The sequence below is a fragment of the Lactuca serriola genome, chromosome 1 (genome assembly GCF_051521515.1).
Source record: "Lactuca serriola cultivar US96UC23 chromosome 1, Lser_US96UC23_V15, whole genome shotgun sequence".
Lineage (NCBI taxonomy): Eukaryota > Viridiplantae > Streptophyta > Magnoliopsida > Asterales > Asteraceae > Lactuca > Lactuca serriola.
In genome coordinates this window covers 27,984,756-27,999,310 of record NC_136408.1, presented here as the reverse complement: position 1 = coordinate 27,999,310, position 14,555 = coordinate 27,984,756, and the positions used below count along the sequence as shown (strand labels likewise).

General features: G+C 38.2%; 1 protein-coding gene across 1 annotated transcript; it reads left to right on the top strand.

The window, feature by feature from the left end:
• Window positions 1-2,656: 2,656 nt before the first annotated feature.
• On the top strand, window positions 2,657-5,129 carry LOC145079178 (putative inactive receptor kinase At5g67200). The gene is made up of 2 exons (XM_079023097.1): window positions 2,657-4,253; window positions 4,333-5,129. The coding sequence occupies exons 1-2, from the start codon at window positions 2,708-2,710 to the stop codon at window positions 4,887-4,889; spliced, it is 2,103 nt and encodes a 700-aa protein (XP_078879223.1). The 5' UTR covers window positions 2,657-2,707; the 3' UTR covers window positions 4,890-5,129.
• Window positions 5,130-14,555: the final 9,426 nt, after the last annotated feature.

Here is a 14,555-nt window from a genome sequence, read left to right as displayed (position 1 = left end):
ACAATTATTAATCTCTTGAAATTTTTGCACGCCTACAATGATGGAGATATAATCCTATTTATACTTGAGGGATCAGACCTAAAACCCTAATGGGCCAAGCCCATTGGCCCATAGGCCCATGAATGTGGATAACCAATCATATTCCACCATTCAACATCTTCTGGAACATTCATTTATGTCAAAAAACCCACTAGCATCAACAACACACATGATGAACACCTTGACCATAGTGGAGCAACATGATGCATAGGTGGAGCATCATGATCACTAATGGTCCAACATCTATCATGGTGGTACAACATGGTGTATTTCTTGAGCGTTATCATCTTCTAAGCATATGTGGATCAACATGGCACATCAAAGGAATCAATATGGCGCATCATGTACCAAGATGGTCCATGATGGCACAACATCTCTTTCATGACGCAACTTCCCTTCTTGATAAAATCATCTTCATGTCTCAACATCTCTATGGCTCAAAATCTTCACTTGGCTCAACATCTCCTTGGTTCAACATCACCTTGGTGCAACTTCAGACATGATGACACATCATGCTATTATTTGTTGTAACATCCCTAAGGATGGTGCAACGTCCTTCTACATGGTGCAACATGATGTTCCATGTTGCTCCAAGTGCTCCAACTTTTTCCTAGTTGCTCCAAGTGCTCCAAGTTGCTCCAAGTTACTCCAAGTTGCTCCAAACCACCTTTTAGATGGTCCGTTTCTTTGGCACTTGATTCGTTCCTTTGTCAGACGGTCCAAAGCCATCTCAGATGATCCGTTCCTTTGTCATATGTTCCGAGAACCTCAAGTGCTCCATTGAGTTCTAAGTGCTCCATTGAACTCAAAAAATGCTTCATCCAAGTGCTCCACTTGATTCTAAGTGTTCCATGTTGGACAAAATTTCATACCTCAACATTTAAAACAAATAATTACCAAAATTAACCACATAAATCCGATTAGGCACCAAAATCCCGAAATTTGGTTTTATCCTGGGTTCACATCATGACAGGCAGTATGTCACGATATGAGAATATATTTTTCAAAAAATTGATTTTGTTCAGTTCATCGAATGTACAATCAATGTCAGACATACCTAGGCTCTAATACCATTGATAGGTTTTATCGGTTACAAGAACTATGTGCTTGCGGAAGTTCACTTAACACTTAAGGGCACATGTAACCTAAAGGATCTGTGTCATACACTTTAAATGCAACATACTATGAACAAGAAAACTAAAATGAACCCTAATTAAAAACCCTAGCATAATCAAAACACAAGAATTAAGGTTACATACCTTTGATTTGTTGTAGTAAATAAATCACTTCAATCATACCTTTGAAGAGCTTGGAAAGTTAGCACCAAAAGTATGATGCCTCTAATGGCTCACACCCAAATCTTAGAACTAAAAGACAATTAAGGAGAGAGGAGGAGAGCAGAATTTCGTTCCTAAGGCTTATGGGAAGTGCATGAACGAAATTAAGTGTCCCAAGGGTCCTATTTATAGTTTAGGTAACTTAGGGACAAAGAACAATTTGAATGGATTGAATACCAATCAAAATCCTTTCCTTATATACATCCAAAAGGCTTCTGGAAACCCTAATAAGGCTCCCAAAACCGTCCTCCCTTGGATGGTTCTAGAATTGCCTTTTTTTGTTCAACTATTGAACCATTACAATTCACCAATTGCATCTTTAATTAATTCCAGTTAGTCTCAAATTAATTCTAGATTAATTCTAATTAATAATTAATCAATTGTAATTGATTTCACATTAATTTATTAATCATATAAATTAACAAATCATTTGTTTAACAACTGATATCATATTAATTTATTAATCATATAATAAATTAACAAATCAACTATCTATTTCCAATTAATATATTAATAATATAATATATTAATAAATCATTTCCTTATAATTTTCAGTTAGTTTATTAATCATATAACAATCTAATAAATTATCATGTCTCTATAAATATCATTCTAATCAAGTTTTAGTTTTGAGGGCAAGCCAAAAATGATTTTGTTTCTAACTACAAGAATATACTAATTTAGTTATTGGATTAGACACCTTAATCCAACAGATACTAACATAGGATATTTGGAATGATTTTCTTATGGAGATGGAGGTGGTAGAAGAGATTTGCATGGAGATAGAGGGGGTTGAAGGTGGCGGACAATGGTGGAAGTCGATGGTGGTAGCGAACGATGGTGATAATCGAATATAGAAATGAGTGTTCTTAAATATAGGTGTGAAAGTTCTTGAAAGTGTGTGTGGATTTGAGAGAGTGGATATGAGAGAGAGAGAGAGAGAGAGAGAGAGAGAGAGAGAGAGAGAGAGAGAGAGAGAATGGTGTTTTCGTCATTTTACAAACGTCTAACAAAATCTATTAACAAAGTTAGTTATAAGGATTATTGACCGGCAATATTTTATTGACATTAATCATTAATGTAAAAAAAAAAAGTTTCATAAGAATTGTATCGGGAAGAAATTTAAAAACATAAAAAGCATTTGAGAAATTTTGTCTACAAATTTTAAGATATATTTGTGACCTTATTTTATATAAAAAGGCTGGATTTGTCTTTTTTATTTTTTTGGTTTTATTTACATATATATATTTTCTTTCATAAATGATGAAAAGGATAGGGGTGCCCTTCCCTACCCTCTTTCTCTTTTGAAAACCTTCCACGTGATACTGACTATGACTATGTTTCTTTTTAGTGACTATTACAGTATCACTACACCGATATCATCTTCTCCATCTGCCCTCTGCGACCCTAAAACTTCATGGCTTCAACAACAACAATCTCACACCCCCTTTAACTCTAAACCCACCGACATTAGTTTCAAGATGAGATCGACCTTCATTCACATTGCCATTCTTTACTTCACATTTTACGGTATAACTTTGGCAGCATCAAATCAGAATCCGCATGATGATGCTTTGTCGTTGTTAGCCTTCAAATCAGTAGCAGACACCGGAAACAACCTTGGCTACTCTGTTCAAAATATCTCCGCCGTCTGCATATGGCAGGGAGTACAATGCCAGATCAACGGCAAGGTGGCCCGGCTTGTTCTTGAGAACTTGAACCTCGCCGGTGTTTTTGCAGCCAACACATTGACTCGGATGGAACAGTTACGATATTTGAGTCTGAAAAACAACTCGCTCACCGGACCGATTCCCGACCTCACCGGACTCGTTAACCTTAAATCGTTGTTTCTTGACCATAACTACTTCACTGGTTCCATCCCGCCGTCAATCTCCTCGATCCACCGCCTCCGGAATCTAGATCTTTCCGACAACAAATTAACCGGTGTCATTCCCGTTGAATTATGTAATTTAGAACGACTGAACTACCTTCGTCTCGATTCAAATCATTTAAATGGTTCGATTCCTCCTTTCAATCAATCATATCTTCAAATCTTCAATGTTTCGGATAATTTTCTAACCGGTCATGTTCCGGTGACTCCTACTCTTGCCCGCTTTGGCCCGGCGTTGTTTTCGATCAACGGCCGACTTTGTGGTGTGATCGTTCGTATAGAATGCGGCATCAGCGGACAATTTTTTGGTAAAAATTCGTCGAGCTCATCAACGCCGCCGTGGGTGGGAAGAGGCAAAAGCGGGGAACTAAAACCGATGGAGGGTGTTACAAATTCGAATTCGACAAAGCATAAACGACTTATATTGCTGGTTGGCTTACCCGGTGGCTTGTTGATTGTAATTACTTTAGTTGTGTGCATAATTCTGTCGATTAAGACGTTGGAGAAGAAGAAGAAGAGGAGGAGAAAAGGTATTGTTCCTACTCGTGAGATAATTGAGATGGCAGAGGCAGCGGAGGTGATGAAGAGGGAGGAGGGAGGCGACTTGGAGAAGAAGAAGAAGGTGAGCAAGTTGCATCAAGGGATGAGAACGGAAAAGAGTGGTAATCTGGTATTCTTCACCGGGGAGTCGCAGCTTTTCACGGTGGATCACTTGATGAGGGCGCCGGCGGAGTTACTGGGGAGCGGAACAGTCGGGACGACGTACAAAGCGTTGCTGGACAACCGTGTGATCATGTCCGTGAAGCGGCTTGATGCCTCGATATTAGAAGGGACAACGAACGAGGCGTTTGAGAGACAGATGGAGGTGGTGGGTAGGCTGCGCCACCCAAACCTGGTGGCGCTCCTGGCTTATTTTGTGGCGGAAGAAGAAAAGCTTCTTGTTTACGATTACCAACCAAACGGAAGTCTCTTCACACTCATTCACGGTAAGTCCCCCTCCCCCACCACCACCAGCTACCGCGAGTATACTCATTAAACGATTCAACATCGATGTGACATTTGCAGGATCAAAATCGATGTTGGCCAAGTCGTTACACTGGACATCATGCCTGAAAATTGCAGAAGACGTAGCGCAAGGACTCTGTTATCTCCACCAAACATGCAGCCTCGTTCACGGCAATCTTAAAGCTTCCAACGTCCTCCTCGGCTCCGACTTCGAAGCGTGCCTCTCCGACTACTGTCTCTCCACCCTATTTAACGGCGACGGTGTTTCTGCCGCCTACAAGAAACCGGAATCACACCAACCAACTGCGAAATCCGATGTTTACTCATTTGGGGTTCTGTTGCTTGAGCTGCTAACAGGGAAGACTGCGTCGGAGCAACCAGACTTGACGCCGGACGAGCTGGTGAAGTGGGTAAAGTCGAATAGAGATAATGGTGGTGGGGGCATGGAGATGGAGGAGAAGCGGGTGGAAATGATGACGGAGGTCGCGATAGCGTGTAGCGTGAGGACGCCGGAACTGAGTCCCACCATGTGGCAGGTAATAAAGATGTTACAGGAGATAAAAGAAGCTGCAGTAATGGAGGATTGTGGATTGAACCCATGGATTGAAACATCATAGAACACCGGAAAAGGGAAGAGTGGCCGGCCACGTTGTCATAACTGGATTCATAGTTACAGTTTAATATTTATTTTTTCTTTAAAAAAAGTATTATTTTGCTTAATAATTTGTTTTATAATTAATATACTTAAAAGTTAACACTAGATGGATTTAAAACATTTAGCTAAAATAACAAATAAAAAATGTTAGACTATCCACGTACCATATTTTTATATACAATAAAAAATGTTAGACTATCCACGTACCATATTTTTATATTGTATATCTCATGTCTTTTAAATATTGAGGATTCTCTTGATTATATGAATCATAATATACATATCTTCGGTTTTAATTCAATCATCTAAATAACATAAGGCGTAACTTGACGGCAATTTTAAGTCTTAAGTTTTTTCAAGCCTCGGCAAGCCACGTCGTTTATAAAACGTGACTTAAGACGAGAATTTTGTATATAATTAATATTTTTATATGTATTTTCAACTATTATTTATTTTTATACATATATATGAGTTAAAGTGATATTTTGATAAAACTTTACGGCATGTACAAACCTTGGAGCTATGACAAACTTTTTAAAAGCTTGACTATTATTATTATTATGATCTATCTGAAATAAAGTAATTATTTTAATAACTTTAATAGAACAAAAGTAAACATTATTTATATAATAATATGCATTAAATAAAAGATTAGTTTAAGTTGAGTTGTCGATGTGAAAAATATAAGTAATTGAGTTATACAAGTGGAAGATAAAGAAATTAGTTTTATAATTCGAAAATTTGGTTGAGTTGGATTACTAATAAGAATAATCTTAGAGTCTCAGTATGCCATCAAACTTGAAAAACTCTATTGTAAAATAAAGTGTTAAGAGACTCTCGATGGCGGGTGCCATCGATAAGAAAACATGTAGAACGTGTATTTGGAGTTGTCCGATCACATTTTGTAATTGTTACAAATTTGAATTTCGATTTTTGGAGAAAATATTGTGTTTTTTTATTGAACTCTAACAAAAAGTTTTTTTAAAAAGAAAACATAACAAATGGAAGGTAGTGCCATATATGAGCTTAAAATGTGATATTTAATTGACAAACAAATGATATTAGAAATTTCAAAATGACCATTAGAGACATGAATAGAAAGTTTTTGGAAAGAGTTTGGTGCAAAGGAGAAAAATACAATTATGTATTTTGATTGATACATTGTTTATTCTAAACTTTTATTCTAAACTCTTTGTCATTTATTTAACTTTTTGTTATGTTTCTTTGATTTTCGTTTTAGATTTCAGTAAAAAACGAAAATTTTCCCGTGTTTTTCATCGGATTTAAGTAATGTTCTTGAAATTTTGGAATAATTTTTTCTCTCTTCAGAATGTGAGTTTGAAATATATTTTATTATTATTATTGTTAGAAAAGTACTTTTAATGTTCCATAAATTTATTTTATGTTTTTCGTGCTAGCTGATAGCTGAAAAGTTAGTTGTTAAATAAAAAGTTAGCTGATTGCTGAAAAATTAATTGATAAAAAAATGTTGTTTGGTAAAACTAGTTGAAAAATATAAAATGACTTAAAAAGACATTTAAAAGAATGTATTTCTATAATTAGTTAATGAGTATATTTGGAAATTAAAAAAAAAAAAAAAGCTAGTCTAAATAGCTTTTTAAAAAACTAGCTTATAAGCAACTTTTTGGGCTGTCAAACATGACAACTTAAAAAACTCGAAAAAAAGCTATCAGATAGCTGCGACGCACAAAACATAGTCTCAGTCTCAAATATACAAATCATAAATACAATTAACCCATCATGTTTTCCCAAGGAACAGGGGCTGAAAAAGGTAGTTATTGAGAACCATGTGAACACTGCAAATGAACTCTTTGAAACCCCACATGTTCAACAAGAGATTTCAGAGGGGTTTCCTTTAGTTTCTTCTGCATCAGTTCCACTTAGGGATGGCAATGAGTACGGGTATACCGGGTTTCATGTTCCTCATCCCCATACCCGAATCCCCATCCCCATACCCATACCTGACCCCATCCCCATCGGGGATTAAAAATCCATCCCCATCCCCATCCCCAATGGGGAACGGGGATCCCGAGCGGGTAATCGGGGAATTTTCCCCATTACAAGGTTTTGAAAGTTTATGAAAAAATAAGTCATAGATATATTAACAAACAAAAAAAACTTATAGAAATAATATAAAGCACTTCAATCATCGAATGTATTCAAACACGAACAATAACTTTCAAGTTTACAAATTAGACTACTTTTTTGCAACAAAAAAAAACATAAACATAAAAAGTCATCCAAAAAGTAGTCAAACATCGTCTATCATCCAAACAATAACAATCAAGTTCACCAAATTTCAATTCCAACTTTCGCATCGAACCATCATTTATCATATATTCACCTACCAACAAAAGAAAGACAAAATATAAATAAATGCATGAAACAAAAAACTTTAATTTAATCGATTATAATCATGAAAAAATGGTTTCATTATTACCATCAAGTTTCACTGTCTGTGTCGTAATCATCAAAAATAGTTGCATGATTATCCGAGGTAAATTGCACACCTTCATCTAAATAGAACAAAAAAGTTAGTAAATTAAAAACAAATATAAATAATAATAAAATAGATGATTACCTTTGTTAACAATTTCCCACATCCAACTTTTTGCGCACATTAGAGCTTCAATTGTGTTTGGTTTAAGTCGACTTCGATGTGGGATTATCAATCTTCCACTAGTACTAAATGCGGATTCGGAGGCAACGGTAGAGACGGGAATAGCCAATATATCTCTAGCTATTGCTTGCAATATAGGATATTTCGTTGCCCTTGACTTCCACAACATCAAAATATCAAAGTCTTGAGATTCAGGCTCAATCCCTTCTTCTAAATTTGTAGAACCAATTGCTGTTGAAGGTTCACTCCCTGAGTCAATCTTTTTCATTTTTCTGCCCAAAACAAATTAATCACACGAGAGTTCAGCATATAAACATTCATCACAATAGATATTCACTGTTTCAATCATACACAAATACACAATAGATATTCACAATAGACAACAATTAATCTCCACTGATACATATACATTCATACACAATCGACCGAACATGGGGAGGATGCAAAATCATCAACCGGACTCAAAAGTTAAAAATCAAGCAAGTTAAAAATCGAACGGAAAAACCTGATTGAACGTCAATGTACTCAATTGACCGCCGATTATCCGTCATTTGATGGTTACGCTGGAGTAGTGGTATAGCACAGCGTCGATGGAGAATGAAGATGGTTGCCGGACGCCGGTTAGAACTTGGAAGTCGAAATGTAAATTCGCAGTCTCACAGATGAAGCAAGGCAGGAGCGAGGGCAAACAACGTCACAATAGGAGTGGGAGCGGGACTCGACGAAGACTTGAAGAGACGATGAGTTGATTAAGGAATAAAAAAACCCCTATTGAGTATTGACTCTTTGACTTAGTTTCACAATGAGGTGAATCGGCGAGAATTTTGAATTGATTAAAAATATAACGTAATTGAATTTACACTTGACAGAAGGTTGATTGAATCCATACATAACATGACGTAAATGAATTCTCACTTTCACAATTTGAGTTATGTATATGATGTTTTGAATGGATTAAAAATATAACATAAATGAATTATATATATATATATATATATATATATATATATATATATATATATATATATATATATATATATATATATATATATATCGGGTACCCATCGGGTACGGTTTCGGGTAAGGGTATGGGTACCTGATAGGTAGAACCATCCCCGTCCCCATCCCCGTTTTTCGCATTCGGGTAATACCCGTACCCGTCCCCATCCCCGATAAATCCGGGGATTTACCCGGTCAATTTGGGTTCGGGTTTCGGGTACCCCTCGGGTACGGGTTTTTTTGCCATCTCTAGTTCCACTTCCACTAGGTTTTAGTAGGGTAAGGTTTTCCTCATCGGTTAAGATGCGTTTTGGTTCTAAAAATGGCAATTCCAACTCGTCTTTTGTTGCTTCAGCAGTTGGTAATAATAAGAAAAACTCGGTTAGAAAGAATATAACTAATTCTTTTGTTCATCACGGTGGTTCAGTTTTGGAGGACTTCTATAAGTTTATCGCGATTGGAAAAGCTCTTGGATATAAAATGAATGGTTCAACACGTGATTTCAAAAAAGTGTCGGATACTATTAATGTGGGTCAAGATTTTGGTGTGAATGAAGTTGATCAATAAATATTATGTCCATCAGTCTTTGTGGGTCTGCAGATTGGAAAAGAAGATGGGTAAAATCTTTGTGTATTAAAAATTATATTTCTTTTCTTGCTATTCAATAAACTTTTATGACTCAAGTTGATACGATGAAAATTAGATCGATGTGGGAGAACTACCACTTTGACTTTGCAATCTACTTCTGCTCGGGGTCATTCAGGGAGATTTTATCTACGTGGGATTCGTCTTGTTTCAAAAGAAGATCAATTATAAGTAACGAAAATGTCTTTTAATTGTGAAAGGTGAACAGGTTACTTCTAAGCTCTCTTGTCTCATGTCTCATGGTTAATGTTTACGGCACCGCAAGATCGGTATGAGAAAGAAGCTCTTTGGGATTATCTTCATTCTTTTTTCCGTAAGAAAGAATATTCCAGTTTTTTCTTTGGTGATTTGACTACGGTTCATAATGAGGGAGAACGATTGGATACAACCTTTTGTCCTAATTCTTCTAATGATTTTAATACTTTCATTAGCGATTCTTGTTTGGTTAAGGTTCAAATGGGAGGCTTTACGTTCACTAGATCAAATGTGCATGATACAAAAATGGCAAAGTTAGCAAATCGTTTTTCAATTTCAAAAGAGATTTCTGAGTTATTTCCTAATATTCAAGCAGCTGCATTGGAGTTAAAATGGTCAGACCATAGGCCTATTTTTTCATAATTATGTTATAGATTATGGCCCAACTCCTTTTAAATTTTATAATTCGTAGTGTTCATGAGAAGGTTTTAATGACATGGTGATTCAAGCTTGGAATGAGTTGGAAGGTTCGATTGGTTGCCCTTTCACCCGGTTTAAAAATAAATTGAAGTGTAACGCCCCAAAATATGGGCCAAAAATTTCATTTTTAATTAAGTGATTTGCAAACATTTGTAACAAAATATCATTCGACCATATCATTTAATAAAACATGTCTCGTGTCTGTAAACCAAAACGTAAATCATAATAATATCAGAGTACAAATCCCAGAATGTCTCATAGTGCGGAAAAACAAGAGCGTGTGTGTGATATGCCGCTACCGCGCCAACTCCTTCCCCTTGGCTGAAGAGGTACCTGAAACAACAACTAAAACCGTAAGCACGAAGCTTAGTGAGTTCCCCCACTGTACCACATACCATATAACCACATATCAAACATATATTGTCAGGCATATCTGGGTGCCCGACCTACCCCTTCGGTCCTCTCGACCGGATATTAGCTAGCATATCTGGGTGCTGGCCTCCCCTTCGGTCATCTCGACCGGATACTAACTAGCATATCTGGGTGCTGGTGTCCCCTTTGGTCCTCTCAACCAGATGTTGGGGACTATTTCACCCCCTACTACTACCATATAACACATATCACATAATCTATCTAGCATGGTTGGGCATGACTGCCCCTTCGGCCATATCGACCGGTAAATCAGGGACTATCTCCCCTACTGTCACTAGCACATAGCATCATATCATACTAGCACATAAACATAACACAGGTAGTAGAAACCCTAGATGAATATCACAGAGACACTTATCCAATCATACAACTCCTACTGGTGGGACGGCATTGTGGCCGTTGACCCACTGCTACTAGAAGGTAACTCACCTCGAAAGTAGTTGCTGAAAGTCTGCTTGCTGAGCGCCTGACTGCTGAACCGGTAAACCTCCGGCTATAAATCATGAACATAGATTAGACACTCATAAATACCCTTAGGTCAAATGACTGACCCTCCCCTGGTCCAAGGTCAACTCCTTGGTCAAAGTCAATTTCCAGTTGACTGGACTCGCCGAGTCATGGCATAGACTCGCTGAGTCCTTCTCCTACTAACCCGGTCCTACTCGACAAGTCCTTCTTCCCACTCACTCCCACTCACTGAGTCATCCTTAACTCACTACTTGGGACGATTGAACCGACTCGCGACCCGACTCGCCGAGTCCAAGAACAACTCGCCGAGTCCCCACGATCAGATCTCCTGCTCGCTTCCAAATCCTCACCGGAGCATCTTTTTTTGAGGATTTGGGTTTTTGGGACTATTGCTACACGCTAAATTGCTAATTCCGCGTGCAGATACGAAGGGTTGGACCTCCAACACTTAAACCCCTCTCAATCAGTAACAGTTCATCGGACTTGCATAATGATTCCACACGTTATCTCTTCATCCTAGGTAATAACCGTAAATTCTATGTTTCCTCGAAAGAGTATTTAACTCTATCGCTTTCTTGACCGCAGACGATGCCCAATCTTGCATCTGCTTATCGTACTATGTTGTACTTTCAATCGTAACCTTCAAGTTACCAAATAAGTCCTCATTGTGGACTCCTTCTTCTCAGGATAAATACTTTCCTTTATCTATTGTAACAAACCGATGGGTCGTGCTCTATTGAGCTCTCATCGCACGATGCGACGCTTAGACTCGGTTTTTTAATAAAGTTAAATTCCAGAATGGAATATACCTTCCTTCATATTCTAATGTGATTTAATCACATTTCAGCATGTAGCATTTCTACCTGCAAACTTCTTTTAACAACGAGCGCGACACTATCAATCGCATTAACTTCAACCTTCTGACTTAATTCAGATGTTACATCTAACTTGGTTCCATGAACCACGTAACAAACTCCTCGTAGTCGGACTCAATTTAAACATGACCACTAGGGTCGGAACAAGAACCATCTTACTAGTCATTACCGAAACAATGGTAATGACATACCAGAATAAAATGGAATCGATCACTAGCTTCTTGGTAACCTTGTGACTTTCCCTGATCCAAGTGTGAGTCTTGTGCTTCCGGTAGTATATGCATCTACTACCTTTCACACCTACTCGTACTCGTCCCAAGTATTGTCCCGCAGTCGACCAAGTCACCATACAAGAAAATCAGACAATCATTCAACACATCAGTTAGCAAAAATAGGGTTTATATTAATTCCTTGAAACGACACAAAAGTTCAAGTTCACCCTATACTATGCCTCTAATAGGCTACACCACATGTTACTTTTCATATCGCTACTTTATAACTTGATCTTTAGATATAAGATCCTTATTCCTGATTCCTTGCATTGCCATCTGCTTCATCAAGGATCATTTGAAATGCTCTTGCCTTTAGCTTTGGCGGCGCCTCTAGCCTTGCTGCTTGATTTTTCCTTGGGCAGTCTTGCTTGAAGTGCCCCTCTTCGTTACATTCGTAACACACCTTTTTGTTGAAAATACATTCATCGGCGTAATGCCCATGCTTTCCACACTTGAAACATGTCACTTCCACGCCACATTTTCCTAAGTGCTTCTTCTTGCACTTATCGCACCACCGTGCCTCATCTTTCCCTCCTCTTCCAGACTTCGAGGATTTTCTTTTCTCATTAGAACCTGAAGTTCCTTCTAACTTTCTCTTCTCGCCAACTTCAACCTTACTGTCAGTTCTCCCCTTGATCATATTCTCAACAGACTTGGCAGCCCAAATAGCTGCCTCTAGAGTAGGTGCTTGACGCACTGGCACCGCATACTCCCAAGGGAGTCCCTTTGCATATCGGTCGACTTTTGTCAGTTCGTCTGGGACGATGCGCAAAGCAAACTCCATCTTGTCTGTGAAGGCATTAGTGTATTCATCCACTGACATGCTGCCTTTCTTCAATATCAGGAATTTGTTCTCCAACTCTAGCAGGTTTTGGGCCGAGCAGAACTTGCGCTTGAATTGCACCAAGAACTCTGCCCAGGTCAGTTGCAGTGGCTCATTAGGACTTAGGATCTTCCCCAAAGTGTTCCACCAACGAACAGCCCCACCCCTGAACTGACGTACTGCATAGATAGTTTGCAACTTGCCTCTGCAGCCACAAGTCATGAAGGCTAACTCCATTTCGGAAATCCAATCCATAACTCCAATCGGATCCTCCTTTCCATTGAAGGTCGATGGTTTGCAAGTTAGAAAGTCCTTGTACTTGCATCCCATTCCATCATTCCTTCCACCATGGTTGTCTTGCCTAACTATCGGTGGGTTGGCTTGACCAACAGACCCACTGAAGTTTCCACCTTCCGAGTGCCCTTCATTTAATTCAGGCTCCTCCACACGAATTGACAGTTCTTCACGATTCTGTTGAAGCAACCGTCTAGTTTCATCCATCTGACGATCCAACATCGTCTGAATCATCATTTGCACACCAGCCATGGTTATTGGCTCAGGTGCTGCTGCTACGACAGGTACTTGTTCAATCACTGGTGGTTGATTCCTGTTTTCATCAGCATTTCCAACTCCACTTCTTGTTCTCACCATTTTTGATCTATACACTGAATAAGGTGAAATTAGATCCTCATTCACGATAGATATTCAAATCATCCTTATCACTCCGAAACGTTTACATGCTAGCTCTAATATCGTAGACTTACGCTTAGAATCCTACACACATAAGGTTTCCAGATCCGGTCGGCAACAGACCATAGATCCAAACAAATAATAGCATCAATATAGCTATCACACAAAACATTTTGCACATAAGAGCATTTTAGGCATCATTCCTAAAATAAACTAGTGCTTGTGTCAATTTAGGTGCACTACCTAACATATTTTAGACACACTCCTCACAACCATTACTTAGCATTCTAAGTTTAAGTCTAGAAATCCTACAAATTCCTAGTTCGCTTAAACTAATGCTCTGATACCAACTGTGACATCCCCATTTTCACGGCCAGAAAAGACCGATTTGTTTATGCTTTGTTTTATAAATCAGAGTGATCGTTTAAAGAAAACGGTTGCGGAATTTGTTCCCAAAATAAAATATGATAACCATTTATCAAAACGTTTCTCAAAGAGAATGTATTTTCATTAAATAATAAAACCTCGGGATGTCATGTTCCGATACAGACCAAAAGCATAAACAATAATAAATAGACCTTACAACAGTTATTCATAACTACTGGCCTATAATCCAAAATCTCTCGTCAAGTCCACCAACTTATACTCTTGTGCCATTACCTGTAATGCAAAGAAAACTGAGTGGGTCAGGCTTGGGAGCCTGGTGAGCATATAGGGTTTTCAACCCACAATAATACAATTATTATATTCAACCATCAAACAATCAACTCAATTACTCATCCCTATTATGTTTCTTAGGATTTTACCCTAGGAATTCAACTACTCGTCATTCCTTCATTCCTAAGGATTGACCTAAGGAATTTACACAAACTTCCATTGCTACATAAGGCGCATCTGCCAACATTATCATTTGAGCACCTCTGCCAGGATTACGTCATACACTATGAGGCGCGACTGCCAGGTTTATGACATTCTCTTTTAGGCACATCTGTCGACATTATCTTATAAGCGCATCTGCCAAGATTATCCTATAAGCGCATCTGCTATTGTTATGACAATCTCTATTTGGCGCATCTGCCAAGCTCACGACATTCACTACTTGGTGCAT